This window comes from Budorcas taxicolor, chromosome 3 (assembly GCF_023091745.1).
Source record: "Budorcas taxicolor isolate Tak-1 chromosome 3, Takin1.1, whole genome shotgun sequence".
In the NCBI taxonomy this organism is placed as follows: domain Eukaryota; kingdom Metazoa; phylum Chordata; class Mammalia; order Artiodactyla; family Bovidae; genus Budorcas; species Budorcas taxicolor.
In genome coordinates, this window is record NC_068912.1 from 91,390,193 (window position 1) to 91,407,950 (window position 17,758).

Sequence of the window (17,758 nt, forward strand, 5' to 3'; positions counted from 1 at the left end):
CCATCCAGTAAAAGTATCTACCCAAACTTGTAAGCAAGAGTACCCATTAGCTTTTGGCATATGAGTAAAATCAATTTCCCAGTCCTCTCCAGGATACTTTCCACTTCATTGCAACCCAGATTTTGCTAGCTTTTCAGTCTTTGGGTTATTTTTCTGACAAACCTCACACCTTTTGATAATCTTTAAAGCTTTTATTACATTTTTACCTTCAAACAAACGAGAAGCCATCTGGTAAGTACTCTCTGCACCCAAATGAAAACTCTGCTATAAACCCTTAAGAATTTTCCATTGAGCATTTTCAGGAATTAGTAATCGTCCATCTTCTGACTGTAACCACCCTTATACCAGTAATCTTTGCTCCTCTTTTCTCATATCTTTCTAATTCTTCCTCAGTATAGATCAAAGGCGTCTGTGAAGGGGTTTTGTAAAGTGCCGCTTTTCTGGCTTGACAGTCAACCAGCTGATTACCTTCAGCTTCTTTACTCCCATCCCTGTTGTGTCCTTTGCAATGCATAACAACTATTTCTTTAGGACAATATAGAGCAGTTAAAACTCTCTCGATCTGATCTCTCTGAAATGTTTAATAGGTTCTCCTGTTGCTGTTTTAAACTGTCTTTCTTTCCATATTGCAGCATGAGCATGTAAAGTCAAATAAGCATACTTAGAATCAGTGTAGATGTTTATCCGCTGCCCTTTGCTTAACTCTAGAGCTCAGGTCAGAGCCACAAGCTCCGCTAACTGAGCACTGGTTCTCTGGGGGAGAGATTTTGCTTCTAAAACCTGTTCAGCAGTCACCACTGCGTAACCTGCTTTACACTTTCCATCCCGAACAAAAGAACTGCCATCTGTAAATACTTCTGTGTCAGGATTGTCTAATGGGGTATCCGTTAGTTCTTCCCGAGCTGCATAAAGTTAGGAATTCGGAACAATCGTGATCAGGTGTTTATTTTCCTTCTCAGGAAGGAAAGTGGCAGGATTTAAATTTCCACAGACTTTAAGCTTAGCTACTGGTCCTTCTAACAACAGTGACTGATATTTAAGAAGCCTACTGTCTGTCATCCAAATATTAACCTTAGAATTTAAGATTCCACTCACATCATGAGAAGTCAGTACAGTAAGGTTTCTTCCATTAATTATTTTGTAAAGCTTCAGGTGCTAATAAAGCCGCTGCCCCAATTACTCTTAGGCAGTGGGGCCACCCACGTGAAATTACATCTAATTCTCTGCTTAGATAAGCAATAGGTTGCTGGTGAGGCCCTTGGGGTTGTGTCAAAACTCCCAAGCCCATACCTTTTCTTTCAATAACAAAAAAATTAAATTCTGACCCTGTGGGCAAGCTCAGAGCGGGAGCTTGCAGGATAGCAGTCTGAGGAACCTTAAAAGCCTTTTGAGTATCTGGAGACCAAACCAGTTTGTCAGTTTGGGCCTGCCGAGTTTTAGCTATAAGTTTATATAAAGGCCAGGCAAGTTCCCTATAACCCAGAATCAAAATGCGACAGTAGCCTGTGATTCCCCAAAATCCTCTCAGTTGTCATAGGTAGGGGATGATTTAGTATAGGTTTAATTTTCTCGGGGCCTATGGCCCTAGTCCCTTCTGATATGATTAGGCCCAGATATCTAACAGATTGTTGACAAAGCTGAGCCTTTTCTCTTGATGCCTTGTAACCACAGCCTGCCAGAAAGTTTAAGAAGTCTTCTGAGGCTCCTGAACAAGCTTCCTCTGTCTCAGCACAGAGCAAAATATCATCTACATATTGTAACACTACTGCTTTGGAGCTATTAAAGTTTCGTAGATCCCATGACAAACTTTGTCCAAATAAGTGAGGACTGTCACAAAATCCCTGGGGCAAAACTGTCCAGGTTAACTGAGAAGCTGGCTGCATAGGGTCCTCAAAGGCAAAGAGAAATTGACTTTCCTCCGCCGAAAGTGAAAGTGAAGTCGCTCAGTCGTGTCCAACTCTTTGCTGCCCCATGGACTGTAGCCTACCAGGCTCCTCCCTCCATGGGATTCTCCAGGCAAGAGTACTGGAGTGGGGTAGAAAGCATCTTTTAAATCAATTACTGAGAAATATTTGGCTCGTTGAGGAATTTCAGACAATAGAGTGTAAGGATTAGGCAACACTGGGTGTAAAGGAACTCCAGCCTTATTTATTATTCGTGAATCTTGAACTAGTCTCCATTTACCATTTGATTTCTTTATACCCAAAACAGGAGTGTTGCATGGACTGTTACAGGGGATTAATAGTCCCTGCTCCTTTTAAATTTTCGATGATGGGTTTTAACCCTTCCTTAACCTCAGGTTTCAGTGGCTACTGCTTCTTATGTGGAAATAAGTGTGGGTCTTTGAGCTTGACAACTACAGGAATAGCATTTTGTGCTCAACCCACAGATTTTCCATCAGCCCATACTCTAGGGTTTACCTTTTGTTCAATTAAAGGGAGAGAAATGGAGGGCTCCATATTCATGAAAACAGAGGCATGGACCTTGCTCAGTATATCCCTCCCCAAAAGGGGTGAGGGAGACTCTGGCACAATCAGAAACTTGTGTGAAAATAGCACAGAATCCCAGTCACAACTTACAGAAACACTGAAGTAATACCTTTTGGCTCATCCAGACAGTCACATTACGGAAGCTGATAGGGAAGAAAGTGGGCCAGGGGCTTCAGTAAGCATGAAGTTGCCCCAGTATCTAAAAGGAAATTGACGGATTGGCCCCTCACAGTTATTAATACCCAGGGTTCCTCAGGTGTATTTAGGACGGGAGCTTGTGTGGGGACCCCCGGGTACTTTCAGCCCTGTTTGTCTTGAGAGTCCGACCCCTGAAAGCTATGCCTCTGGGGGTAGTCTCTCTTCCAGTGTGGTCCTTTGCAGACCGGACAGGGAACTGGGGGGCGGCTTCGATGCCTGAGGGCAATTCCGCTTGAGGTGCCCCTCCTTTCCACGGTAATAGCAAGAGCTCATCCCTTTTCACCTGGGTCCCTCTGAGAGTTTTTCTCAGGCTGTTTAAGAACGGTTCTCATAGCCATTGCAAGGGCTTCCACCTGTTCCTTTCTCTTTTTCTGCCTTTCTTTCTTTTCCTCATATTCCCTACCATAATAGACTGTCTGAGCCAGTTGTAACAGATTATCTAAAGACTGATTTGGTCCATCAGTTCAGTCACTCAGTCATGTCCAACTCTTTGCAACCCCATGAATCGCAGCACGCCAGGCCTCCCTGTTCATCACCAACTCCCAGAGTCCACCCAAATCCATGTGCATTGATGCCATCCGGCCGTCTCATCCTCTTTTGTCCCCTTCTCCTCCTGCCCCCAGTCCCTCCCAGGATCAGGGTCTTTTCCAATGAGTCAACTCTTCGCATGAGGTGGCCAAAGTTTTGGAGTTTCAGCCTCAGCATCAGTCTTTCCAGTGAACACCCAGGACTGGTCTCCTTTAGGATGGACTGGTTGGATCTCCTTGCAGTCCAAGGGACTCTCAAGAGTCTTCTCCAACACCACAGTTCAAAAGCATCAATTCTTTGGCGCTCAGCTTTCTTCACAGTCCAACTCTCACATCCATACATGACCACAGGAAAAACCATAGCCTTGACTAGATCAACCTTTGTTGGCAAAGTAATATCTATTTTTTAATGTTATCTAGGTTGGTCATAACTTTCCTGCCAAGGAACAAGCGTCTTTTAATTTCATGGCTGCAGTCACCATCTGCAGTGATTTTGGAGCCCAAAAAAATAAAGTCTGACACTGTTTTTACTGTTTCCCCATCTATTTCCCATGAAGTGATGGGACCAGAGGCCATGATCTTAGTTTTCTGAGTACTGAGCTTTAAGCCAACTTTTTGGTCCATTCTCCCATTTTAATAGCTTACAGCAGATATCTGGAGCTGACTGAGTGAGAAATCTGTCCTTTAAGGTCACTTCTCCCTCTTCACTTTCGGGATCAATCTCAGTGAATCTGCAAAGGGCTTCTCTCAGTCTATCTAGGAAGATACCAGGAGCTTCCTTCTCCTCCTGTTCTGTGTTTGCCAATTTGCCATAGTTTAAAGGCTTAGCACGTGAGTGCCTGAGTCCTTCAAGAATACATCTGAGAAAATGACTCTGATCCCATCTTCCTTTAGCTGTGTTGTAGTCCCATTCTGGTTCTGTAGTTGGGACCACCTGATTCCCAGTGGGCAGGGCAGTTATCTCGTCTTGCCTCTTCCCTACTGATTCATTACCAAGCCATTCATCTCTATAAGCAACCGCTTTTCCCAAAACGCGAGTCTTTGAGTCGGGAGTCAGCGTTTGTCCCAAGATCTACATCACATCCTTCCAAGTAAGGTCATAAAGCAGAGTAACACCTTTAAAAGCTCTAATATATTTTTGGGGGGTCCCCTAAATAGTCTCCAAGAGCCTCCTTGATTCTTTGTATTTCTTGATAAGAAAAAGGTTTATTACCTCTCATAGACTGATTATTTCTCCTGGTGGGTGCTTCATGAAGAGGCAGCAGCCTGTGTGGCTGTTCCTCAGTCTCTCTGGCTGCTCTGCACATATGATCCCAGGGATAGATTGGAGAAACCTGCTTTTCTTTATCTCTTTTGTTTCCTGTCCTCCATCTCATCTAGCAAAGTAGGAGGACAGGAGGGAGCTGAAGGAGTCACACCCAAATCTATACCCTTAGGACATAAGTCTGGCATATTTTTCAGAGAGAAAAAGGGCAGCACATATGCTACTTCTACTCATCTCCCTTGTTTTCAACAGAACCAGTATAATTGTAAAACAGTGTTATACTTAAGAGAGCCTCCAACCAGCCACCGTTTACCGTCCTCTAGTGGGTACCACGGCCATGCAGTATCACATAGGAAGACCAGGTGTGTCTTCTTTAAGCCCTGGGGATCAAATCTATCCCAGTTTTTCAGGATACAGTTCAAAGGAGTACAGCTAGAATTGTTAGCTCCCATCTGTAAGAGAGAAAAAAAGTGACCAGCGCTCTTTCTACTAGAGGCGTCCCTCCCTTCTGCAGATGGGGATGTAGACAGACTTTGCACCAAAGCTTTTCTTTCCTGGTCAGACTTAGTCTGTCCCTTACTGACGCAGGCGACATACTCGTCCCTCCCAGTTCTACCACCGAGACGGGGTGGGCATGCGTCAGGGGTAGACCTGATGGCATCCCTGACTGACGTCCAGCTCCTCACCATTAAAACCTTGCTTGCCTCTGATGCCACCTGGGGTCCAATCAGAGTAACCCTCCGGAATGCCTCCCAGGCTGAGACTGCTGGGGGAAACATTCTCATCACCTGAGTGCCTGTGCACAACCCTGAGTATATTCCTGACCACAATAAGGCCGATACAAACATAAAACAGATGTTCCTTCCAAGCGTCTCCACACCAGTATAAGAGCCTCTTCTGGTCCACTAAGAGCCAGCGTTACCAAAGGAAAAAAACCCATTGTAGTTCCAATCTCAGTAACCTTTAACCTCAGAGATGCTCTTGTGGCTAAAACTCCCATCTAACTTCCAAACTTTCAGTTCCTAGCGAGGCTAGGCACTTCCTGACTACCAGTCCAAATTTGGGACCCAAGTTGTAGTACACAGTAACAGCATAGATCACAAGTCCCTTGAAAGTCTATGATCCGACAGATTAGGTTCATGCCTCTCATTTCCATTCTGGGCTTCCGTTGTGGCTCAGCTGGTTAAAAAATCCGCCTGCAGTGTGGGAGACCTGGGTTCTATCCCCGGGTTGGGAAGATCCCCTAGAGAAGGAAATGGCAATCCACTCCAGTACTCCTGCCTGGAAAATCCCGTGGATGGAGGAGCCTGGTAGGCTACAGTCCATGGGGTCGCAAAGAGTCGGACACGACTGAGCGACTTCACTTCCTTTCACTTTTCTAATTTCCAAGGAGTTATGAAATGGTCAAAGAGACTGAAAAGTTTAACTGAGAAAGGAGAGTTCGGTCCACATGCTTTGCCCATTTCTGGTCATTGGCAGGTCGGTATAAACCCCCGACAGATTTCTACCATAAGCCATGTGAGGTCACCACGGAATCGCAGAGCTGGGCTCCTCACTTGCTTCGCACAGGGCGTTTATTTCATTCACGCAAGCACGCCATAGAGTTAGTAAAGTACAGCAGAAAACGTGTTCACTAGGAGAACAAAGAACTAGAGCTCCAAGCATCCTTACCTTGTCCTAAAGAATCCCAGACAAGCCCTCAAGATGAAAGGTTGTTGCTGAACCATGAAAAGACACTGGGATTCTTGGCCTCCGGAGGAGAAGAATTCTATTCAGGTCCAGAGACGAGGCTTGATCACTCAGAGCTTCTGTGTAATAAAGTTTTATTAAAGTATAAGGGAGATAGAGAAAGCTTCTGACATAGGCATCAGAAGGGGGCAGAAAGAGTATCCCCTTACTAGTGTTAGCAGTGGAGTTATATACCCTCCAATGAATCAAAAGAATGTCTGGAGGTTGTGAAGACCTCACCAGACCTACTCCCATAATTTACATTTTAAGATAACAGGATTAGCCAGAAGGTTTAATCCAGAGACTGTCCTCAAGCAGGATACATTATTATTATATAATCCTAAGGAAAAGGAGTACATCTGCTTATTTAACTTATATGCAGAGTACATCATGAGAAACGCTGGACTGGAAGAAACACAAGCTGGAATCAAGATTGCTGGGAGAAATATCAATAACCTCAGATATGCAGATGACACCACCGTTATGGCAGAAAGTGAAAAGGAACTAAAAAGCCTCTTGATGAAAGTGAAAGAGGAGAGTGAAAAAGTTGGCTTAAAGCTCAACGTTCAGAAAATGAAGATCATGGCATCTGGTCCCATCACTTCATGGGAAATAGATGGGGAAACAGTACAAACAGTGTCAGACTTTATTTTTTTGGGCTCCAGAATCACTGCAGATGGTGACTGCAGCCATGAAATTTAAAGATGCTTACTCCTTGGAAGAAAAGTTAAGACCAACCTAGATAGTATATTCAAAAGCAGTGACATTACTTTGCCAACTAAGGTCCGTCTAGTCAAGGCTGTGGTTTTTCCTGTGGTCATGTATGGATGTGAGAGTTGGGCTGTGAAGAACGTTGAGCGCCGAAGAATTGATGCTTTTGAACTGTGGTGTTGGAGAAGACTCTTGAGGGTCCCTTGGACTGCAAGGAGATCCAACCAGTCCATTCTGAAGGAGATCAACCCTGGGATTTCTTTGGAAGGAATGATGCTAAAGCTGAAGCTCCAGTACTTTGGCCACCTCATGCGAAGAGTTGACTCATTGGAAAAGACTGATGTTGGGAGAGAGTGGGGGCAGGAGGAGAAGGGGACAATCCAGGATGAGATGGCTGGATGGCATCACTGACTTGATGGACCGGAGTCTGAGTGAACTCTGGGAGATGGTGATGGACAGGGAGGCCTGGCGTGCTGCGATTCATGGGGTCGCGAAGAGTCAGACACAACTGAGCGACTGAACTGAACTGAAGGAATGTAAAGGGGAAAAAAAGTTTGTCCTTTCTTCCTCCTTGAGAATTCCAGACCCCTTTCTCCTTGGGGACCCCTAGACTTCTTATCAGCCTGCCTAGGATATGACTCTCAGAAGGTCTTGTAGGTCTCCATAGACCGTTCAGCTTCAGCTTCTTCAGCATTACTGGTTGGGGCATGGACTTGGATTACCATGATATTGAATGGTTTGCCTTGGAAACAAACAGATCATTCTGTCGCTTTTGAGATTGCATCCAAGTACTGCATTTTGGACTTTTTTGTTGACTATGATGGCTACTCCATTTCTTCTAAGGGATTCCCGCCCATAGTAATAGATATAATGGTCATCTGAGTTAAAGTCACCCATTCCAGTCCATTTTAGTTCATTGATTCCTGGAATGTCAACGTTTACTCTTGCCATCTCCTGTTTCACCACTTCTAATTTGCCTTGATTCACGGACCTAACATTCCAGGTTCCTATGCAATATTGCTCTTTACAGCATTGGACCTTGCTTCTAACACCAGTCACATCCACAGCTGGGTGCTGTTTTTGCTTTGGCTCCATCCCTTCATTCTTTCTGGAGTTATTCACCCATAGGTAGACGTTTGGTTTCATCTTTTAGCTAGTATAATTATTGCTACTATCAACCATGAGTCTGGATACCACTTTGAGTCCTGCTCTTGGTTCTTGTGTATATATGCCCAGCAGTAGAATTGCCGGGTCCTGTAATAGTCCCGGTGTGATGTTTTTGAGGAGCCACCACATCGTTTCCACAGTAGCTACACCATTTTCCTCTCCCACCAGCCATGTATAAAAGTCCAAATTCTCCACACTCTTGCCGACACTTGTTTGCTGTTTGCTTTTGATAATAACCACCCTGAGTGTGAAGTGGCAGCTTGGGGTTTTCATTTGCATGTCCCCAGTGATCAGTGATTTTCTGTATCTCATCATGTGCTTATTGGCCATTTGTATATTTTCTTTGGAGAAATGTCTGTTCAAGTCTTCTTCTTATTTTTAAGTTAGGTTTTCCATTTTTGGTTGTTCTTTATGTATTCTGAATATTAATCCCTTATTGCATACATGAATTGCATATATTTTCTCTCATTCTTATGCTCCTTCTTTGTCTAATGATTGTAGCATGAAATGGCATTAAATTTTGCTGTTTTTTCTGTGTTAATTGAGGTAATCGTGGGTTTTTTTCCCCTTCATTCTGTTAATGTAAGATATTCATTGATAGGTTTTTGTATCTTGAACCAGCCTTGCATTCCAGATATTAGTCTCAGTTGTTCATGGTGTTTAATTCTTTAAATGTTACTGCCAAATTATATTTGCTAGGAAGTGTTCCTTCCTCTTCAATTTTTTGGGAAAAGTTTGAGAAGGGTTGGTGTTGGTTCTTCTTTAAATGTTGGGTGGAATTTACCAGTGCAGCTGTTTGGTCCAAGAATTTTCTTTGTCGGTAGGTTTTGATTGATTCAGTGTTCTTGTTAGTGATAGTGTACCATCACTGTTCCTACCCCATTCAGTCTTCTGAGGTGTTACGCTCCTAAGGATTTTCCATTCATCTAGGTTATCCAGTTCGTTGGTATACAGTTGCTCATAGTACAATCTTATAATCTCTCATATGTGGAGATTCCTGGCCCACATATCTAAGTCTCAAATATTGTTTTGAAGCATTTAACCTATTTTAACTTTATAAATTTATAAATAAGGAAGAAATTAGGATTTCAGCTGCTGAGACAAGATAATTTTGAGTGACTTTAAAGTTAAAAAGTTGACTAAAATTTAGAGTTATGTTACAGCTGACCCCATTTAACCTAAGTTAGATATTAGTTGTATATTTCTGTTCAGTTCAGTTCAGTCGCTGTAATGAAAAGTAATTCTTCTTAAGAGTATAAAGCCAAATTTCAGAGAATGATTTTTCCCTGACAAAGACGTGGATTAAAAGTTATAGAAACTTCTTTTTTGTGTGTGCTTGTACATTTTTTACTTTAGTGTTCCAGTTTTTCCTAGTTAAGAGTTTTCTAAAATCAGATGACCCTTTTCTTAACTAGTAAGCTCAATGAATCTGTAGTTGAAATGTGTAAGCCATTTCCAAGTAATAAGCTGTTGTGCTTAAGTATAAGGTATAGTAATGATGTTAATGGCAGTTATGGGGTGATTATGTGCCTCACAGTATGCTAAATTCTTTGCGTATATTTATCATTTAATCTTCACAGTAGCCAAATGAGTTTGGCAGTGTCATTATCCTCACTTTGTTAATAATCATGATTCTTGGTTCATTTGCAGTGTCATCATTAGTGCATTCTTGAGCCCTTTCTGTTTGTATATATGTGTGCACGTCTATTTCTAATACTCTGGTAAGCATTTAGAAATCAGGAAACTAAGAAAACTGAAATACATCATCCCTGGACACCCAACTATTAAGTAGTGGAAAATGAAGGTGTTAGTCACTCAGCGACCCTATGGACTGTAGCCCACCAGACTCCTCTGTCCATGGAATTCTCCAGTCAAGAATACTGGAGTTGGTAGCCATTCCCTTCTCCAGGGTGTCTTCCCAACCCAGGGGATCAAATCCAGGTCTCTCTCACTGCTGGCAGATTCTTTACTGTCTGAGCCATAAGTAGTGGAGCCAGGAGTAAAAGTAAGGCCCGCCTTACTCTAAAATGTAAACCTGTGCTCTTCATTACTGTAACTGCCCAAAAAAAGCTCCATTGATCATCTTAGAAAAAAGAACTTACCTTTCTCTTTCTTCTTTCGTCCATTGCATTTTGCCTCTTGGCTTTCTCTTTCTCTTTGACCTGCTTTATTTTGCCTCTTGGCTCTCTCTCTCTCCTTTGGTCCACTGCGTTTTGCCTCTTGGCGCTCTCTTTCTTCTTTCGCCCGCTGCGTTTGGCCTCTTGGCTCTCTCTTTCTTCTTTCGTCTGCTGCGTTTGGCCTCTTGGCTCTCACCACCAGTTGACGTGTGTATTTTTCATCTGTCGTCTGTCTCCACTGATTCGTGGTCATTGGTCCCCAGACAGCTCCAAGCATGCAGTAAGTGCTAGTGTATGTCAGTTACTATTTGAACAGTGAGTGTAACCAGCGGATTACGTGTGCAGGCAGTGTGTGCATCATTACAGAATGTGATGGATTTAGTAAGTTTCTTCTCTTTACACTATTATTCCTGTATTATATCTGCTTAAGTAAAGTCACTAGTGTGTGTCTTGTTGAAATACTTAAGTTGAATTAATGTAGTTATTTTATGCTTAGGAAAATTATCTTATTCATCTGTTTCATTAACTTATTCTTACAAGTAATTTTTTTATTTTCAAATCAGCCTCTTTTTAATAATTCAAATCTATCTATTTTTTAGACTGTTATCCCAGTGCATGGAGTATTTTGATCTGAGGTGCCAGTTATTAGATGATCTGACAAGTAAGTAGATGTCTAACTGATTCATGTCAGGGAAGGGGTTGAGAAGAACTGGAAAAGAGAGCCAAACAGACATTCCTAAATCTGGCTTAATATATCTGAGCTATAAACCACTTTATGATTATTGTTTGAAGTTGAATTTTATTCTCTTGAAAATATTTTACAATAGTATGTAACCCCGTGTACCAATTAGCTCTTCTCTATAATATGTCCAACCATTAACTTATTGAGATTTGTTGATATTAAAAATTGTCAAAGGCTCATATTTTAATGACACTGATACAGAATTGTTAGGAAGAGTCTTTCTCTCCATTACAGTCAATTCTGACAATTTGGAAGGTTTGAAGAAAAGAAGGAAGCTCTGTTGTGATATGTTGATAGTAATAGAAGTGAGTGATGAAAGTCAAGTAATTGTTTAGTGTTAGGTGACTTGCAATATCATTGTTAGAAACACTGTTGTTAGAGTGTTTAGATTTTAATCATCTGTACTTACTCTTACATAATGTAAATACACGTTGGAATGCTCTGAATTTTAGTTGTTCCAATCAAGAGTTTGTTAATTTTATTTCCTACCCTTTACACAAAGCTTATAGGGAAGATTTATAATAAATAAATACAAATAAAATGAAATTCAGGATCAACAAAAGCATTGATTGGAAAAGAATGTCAAGCCCAGGAGGTTAAAAAATACCTTGTGTATATGCAGAATTAGGTTGTGAGGTTCCTGGAAGACAAAGGTAAAAGGGGAATCACATTTCTTCGGTTGTTCTCAATACCCTAGAGAAAGAAACAGAATGGTTTCTCAAAAGAAACAAGAACCTAAAAGAAACTTTACACAAAGGTCTTCAGATAACGGACACATAAAGGGAGAGCGACTAGGAAACCTCAGCAGCATCTCTAAAGCAGACACCGTCCTGGGTTTCATGAGTGCCCCTCAGAGGCTGAGGACAGAGTACTCACTGCGCACTGTGGTGACTGGTTTTGTTGGAACCTGAGATGATGCCGTCTGTGTCTTAATTCAGGAATAAGACCTATACTGTCTAGGGAAGTGAACGGACTACATGTCCATATAGCCTGGCCCTGCATATTTCAACCAAGCTTCCAGTGTGGAATTAGGCAGCAGCCTGAAAAGGTTGCTCTGTGGCTTGGGCTTACAGAGGGTATTCTGTTTTGCTGCTTGAGAACTGGACTCATGAATTGGCTGGACACATACATCCTCAGAATGCATGAACAGGTTATTAGTGGAGGCCTTTTCTGTGCCATTGAGCCATCGAGTAAGGGATCCAAGATCCCTTCATTGATACTGAGGGCAGAGTGGGAATATGTTTTGAAATGAGCAGTCTTTTCCATTTCTGGAGTATTGTCTATGTGCCAGTGCGTATCCTAGGCCCTTTACGCACGGCACTCTGCAGTGTAGGTGCTAGCCCCAATTGTGAATGAGGAAACCAGGACAGAATGTCCCCTGAAGTATCTTTCCATCTCACCCCACAGGGCCCTGTGTGCCTGTGGCCCCAGTGCACCACCAAGAGAGTTTGATCACTCCTGCTCTCCCTGCTAGTCCCAGCTTCCACTATGGAATTTTATTTTCAATCCTTGTTTGGAGGGGAAAACAAAATGCTAAATTCAAAAGAGTGGAGTAGTTCTCTCAAGGCTGGCTCATTGTCTGGAAGCCTGGACCCTGCCGCCTGCTGTGGACCTCTCTCTTCTCCGCAGAGCTCACCATTCCCTAGGTGTAGGCAACACTCCGAGACCACTGGCTTTCCTCTCATCCCTTGACTGAGCACTTCCTGCTCCGGAAGGATTCCTTGCCTGAGACATCTGCTCACACCCACCAAACAGGAGCTGCTTTAGAACAAGGATTGTCCCCTTCAGCTTGTATCCCCAGCATGAGCACCATGACCCACAGAGGATGCACTCAGGGCCGTTTGATCTGTGACTGAGAGGAGGAAGCAGGGAAGGAACAGACACGTGTGAGCCTTCATAGTCCCCTGGGCAGTTGCTGTTCATCAGTGACGATTTCTTTAATCTGTGAGATGGAAGATTGAGACTTGTCTCTGCTTGATTATTTTAATTCAGGATTTTGACTCTATGAAAAAAAATTATTCTTTCTTCAAAAATGGGGTGTTTTTTCTTTTGTCTTGTTATTCTATCTTAGCTTCAGAAATGGAGCAATTAAGAATCAGCCCAGCTACCATGCTTGAAGATGAGATTACCTGGCTGGATAACTTTGAACCCAATCGTACAGCTGAATGTGAGACCAGTGAAGCAGACAACATCTTATTGGCAGGACACTTACGGCTCATCAAGACCCTTCTTTCACTCTGTGGGGCAGAAAAGGAAATGCTTGGTAATTATTACTTCATCTTATCATGTGACAGTACCTCAGTGCTCAGGTATTGGCATAGCGTTGTATGAAATTGGGAACATAAGACAGGTGCTAAGTGTTCCATAGAGAACCAACCCTTCAGACAATAGGAGAATGTCCGGAATTTTAGTGGCTAACCAATATAAGGTGTATTTTATGTGTCATTAAACCATATAGAGAATTTTATAGTGTTCAAAATAGTTGGATCACGTAACAAAAAACTAATAAATCATGGATTTTTCTTTTTTTTACAGTTACATACTTTTAAAATATAGTCCATTGTATCTACGTCTTTCACAGATTATTCTTGTCTGAGAGCCAGGCCCCAACCACCACCCCCTGGGTGGTGGGATACATATATAATTTGTAAAGGCATATTCAGTATTATAAATTATATTCAGAAAACAAATCAAAATGTTGATTATCACTTCTATCACACAAACTAAGTTCTATAAAAATTTTCTTGGCTACTGGGGATACATAGAAAAGAGTGATCCTAAGCCAGGGTGAGATTGGGCACATCATTCTTACCTGAAGATTTTTAAAGTTTTCAGACCTTTTAGGTGGACTCCCCCTGTGCCCAGAGTAAAGAACATTATTCACCCAAACTATATGCCTTGTGGTGTTCTTGGCGTTTCTGTTCCTTAAGTGAAAGTGTAACTCCTTTCACGGTATTGTCAGCTCTTAAAGGAAGGTACCTGCACTTGTCTATCTTTGTATCCTGTTCCCTGACTCTCCCACCCATCCCCACCCTGCTGCCCCACAAAACTTTGCCAGGTACTGTAAGTGCTCGAAACATGAGCATCAAGTAGAGTGAGTGTCCTGCCGCTGGGTGGCCACAGGAGCCTTTGCTGCTCTGATATGAAAGTGCAAGACAGGATCTTTGAATTAAATGTGTGTTCATCCTCAACATGAATATTATGCTCTATTCCAGGTTCATCACTCATTAAACCATTGTTAGATGACTTCCTTTTCCGAGCTTCTAGAATTATTTTAAATAGTCATTCTCCAGCTGGCAGTGCCGCCATCAGTCAACAGGACTTTCATCCAAAGTATGGAAAATGCACGTTGTGTTCAGTTTTGGTAAAAATTCTAATTCGAAACTTTAGTCCAAAAAGATTTGCTTAACTTGGAGTCTGTCTTCCATCTTGTGAGTGTGGGTAGCTTGTAAGATATTACCCTCTGTGTAAAGAAATGCATGTAAGGGGGCTTAGGATACAGCCTACCGGCACATAGTATTGCTGAGCAAGTATGCTAGAATTGATGCTATCATCAGGATGGAAGACTAAGAATGTTAACTTGATCAGTAACAAATTCCGAGAGAAACTGAGGTTTTAAGAATGGCTTCCAGAGTAAATCAGGCTTTGAGTCTTGAGGGATTCTGTGAGCAGAAAAGTGTTGGTGCTTCAGTGCATGAACCCTGCAACTTGCTGAGTATTGACTGTGTCCTGATAATTAAAACTGATAGTGCTTTACTACAGTGGTAATTTTAAAATCCAATTTTGTATCAGTTTTTATGGGTAGAAATTTGGAAGATCCTTTCACAGTGTTGACCCTGCATGGGTGCTCTTTATGCTCTTGGAGAGAGGAAGACGCAGCTACAAGCTGCCATCTTATTTGCTCTCAACCTAACTTACTTTGTTCTTTTCTCATGAAAACCGGAGTTAATTGAGGTAATCCTGACGAAACTGAGGATTTGGTATTTAACCAGGGAAAAAAATTCCCATACAATTTTAGTAATTATTGAAATGGGCAAGGCATAATAAGCAATATTTTATGAAATCTTAAGAGGTGTCTTATCATGTATAGATATTTCTCTATCTAGAAATTCCTTGTTAGCAAAATCTGTTTTAGGTAATCTTCATTAAAACTGTCAGGGTGCCCTTCACACTGTGACCCCAGTCCTTATCCCTGCCCTAGTCTTGTTCTGGAAGATTTGGTGCTAAGTCGCGAGAGTCCTTTGTTAAAGCAGTGGAAACACATGATTATCTCAGTTTTCAGTGAACAGAGAAAACAAATCTTCAGCAGTTTTCACTGAACTGTTTTTTTCATGAATCCTTCCATTTGTATTTATTATTATAAAAGTAATATATCCATCAACAAGGAGTTGATTTTAAATCACATACAGTACCTTGAATAGAAAAGGAAATACTGTTTCGTCTCTCCCTGGTGTACTGAATGGCGTTCATTTATCACAGCAACTCACAGCCTTTTCCTACCTAAATTCTAAAGCCAGCAAGAGATTTAAAATACACAGAAACTCTCTTCACAAGTAATACTATTTTTGTATCATACCAACAAAATAACTTCTTAATGTATATATAGATTTCTATAATGGTACCTTCTATTCATTCTTTACCTGTCCTTTGCAACCCAGAAATGCAGTTAAAAGCAGAGGATAGTGCCAGGTCCATGGCCTGTATCCTCGGTGCCTGATGCAGTTCTGATCTCCATGCCTCTCAGGCCCCTCTTGAACACATCTCCTACACTCCATTCCATAATTGTTTCTCTCAGAGGTTGGATGTCCTCTTTTCTGTGTATCCTTCCTAACCTGCGACCTCCTAAGAAATGCAAGGCTGACTTAGGTGACAGTGAGAAATTACTGTCCATCCCCCAAATGATTTCTGCTAAAGGGGAGTAGTAAAGAAGCCTTTGGTTTCCTGCAGAATGCTTGCGAGTTGTCTTCCACTGTCACTGTATAAACACACTGACTTGGCAAGCTATTTCTGTCCCCACATTTTCAGCAAAATAGAAAGTTGACTAGTAGCCTAGATGTTTATGGGCATCTGTTCTGATTTGTGTAGCTTTCTGCCATGTAGACATTTGAATTTCAGGGTAATATGTACAAAAACTTTTCTTCCTACCTATTTTGATTGAAAGATAGTTGTTTCCATGTTATTTTTTGGTAAAGTTTTCAGACTCTTTATATTCTTGTTAATCATCCCGTAGATAAGAGTATCCTGGAGTCATAGTGGAAAGATTTGCTACTTTATCATCAGGCCAAGAAGATATTTAGCTCTAAATCATAATCATCCTTCCTCTGTTCATGGTCTCTTCCTTTGTTACCTGATCACCTCCCACTAGATTCCTGGGTTCTGACTTAACCCTGTTTTAGAGATTGCACCTCTTATATTTTCATTTCAAATGTTGGTTTAATTTAATGAGCGACTTAAGTAAGCTATTCACTGTTGAAATTCACTTATGTCTTTTGTTTTTAGGTGTAGTACAGTGAACAGCCGATTGGCAGCCTACGAAGTCCTTGTCATGCTGGCTGATAGCTCACCTTCAAATCTTCAAATTATTACCAAAGAACTACTTTCTATGCATCATCAACCTGATCCTGCTCTTACCAAGGACTTTGATGTAAGTTTTCTAGACCTTGTTGCACTTAATTCTTTTTAGAATGAGCTCTTGTTTAAACATAGTATTTTAAAACTATATTTGCATTATCCTAGTCACAAAGTCAGTATTATTCCTTTGCTTATCATGTTCACATACTCAAATTAGCTATAAGCTATAGTGTATTATCCTAATACATTACTAAATGGTACCCTTTTAATTAAAAAAGAAGACTTTTTAATTTTTATTTTTTATTTACTTACTTATTTTTGGCTGTTCTGGGTCTTCGTTGATACACAAAGGTTTTCTCTAGTTGCAGCCAAGTGGGGGCTGCTCTAGTTGCGGAGCACAGACTTTTCATTGCAGTGACTTCTCTTGCTACGGAGCATGGGCTATAGGCATGTGGGCTTCAGTAGTTGTGGAGCATGGGCCCAGTAGTTGCAGCTCACAGGCTCTAGAGCACTGACTTTTCTGGAGCAGTAGTTGTGGTCACGGGCCCAGTTGCCGCTAATCTTATGGAATCTCCCCCTGACCAGGGATCAAACCCATGTCCTCTGCTTTGGCAGGCAGATGCTTCATTGCTGGGCTACAAGGGAAGTCCCAAAAAAAGGGACTTTTTGACATTTGACTTTTGACATTTTTAAGTCAATTGATAATTATTCACAGTATAAACTAGCATTTCAACCTGTTTTTTTAGAAACTATGCTTGGTACAGTGACAGGCACTAGGGCTACAAATTCAAACAAACACTGGCTCTGACACAATCTAGTCTGTGTTCACTTGAATTCAACTAAGATTTATTGAGTTTACCATACATTGAGGCGCTATATATTCAAAAGCAGAGACATTACTTTGCCGACTAAGGTCCATCTAGTCAAGGCTATGGTTTTTCCTGTGGTCACGTATGGATGTGAGAGTTGGACTGTGAAGAAGGCTGAGCGCCGAAGAATTGATGCCTTTGAACTGTGGTGTTGGAGAAGACTCTTGAGGGTCCCTTGGACTACAAGGAGATCCAACCAGTCCATTCTGAAGGAGATCAACCCTGGGATTTCTTTGGAAGGAATAATGCTAAAGCTGAAACTCCAGTACTTTGGCCACCTCATGCAAAGAGTTGACTCATTGGAAAAGACTCTGATGGTGGGAGAGATTGAGGACAGGAGGAGAAGGGGACGACCCAGGATGAGATGGCTGGATG

The 17,758-nt window shown here is 41.8% G+C and overlaps 1 protein-coding gene across 1 annotated transcript in view; it reads left to right on the plus strand.

The window, feature by feature from the left end:
- USP24 (ubiquitin specific peptidase 24) overlaps positions 1-17,758 on the plus strand; it is a 165,272-nt gene that overhangs the window by 106,796 nt on the left and 40,718 nt on the right. Inside the window, exons 40-43 of the mRNA XM_052636634.1 lie at positions 10,801-10,862; positions 13,015-13,206; positions 14,159-14,276; positions 16,443-16,587. Coding sequence (XP_052492594.1) covers positions 10,801-10,862; positions 13,015-13,206; positions 14,159-14,276; positions 16,443-16,587 — 517 coding nt within the window. The remainder of the gene's footprint in view (positions 1-10,800; positions 10,863-13,014; positions 13,207-14,158; positions 14,277-16,442; positions 16,588-17,758) is intronic.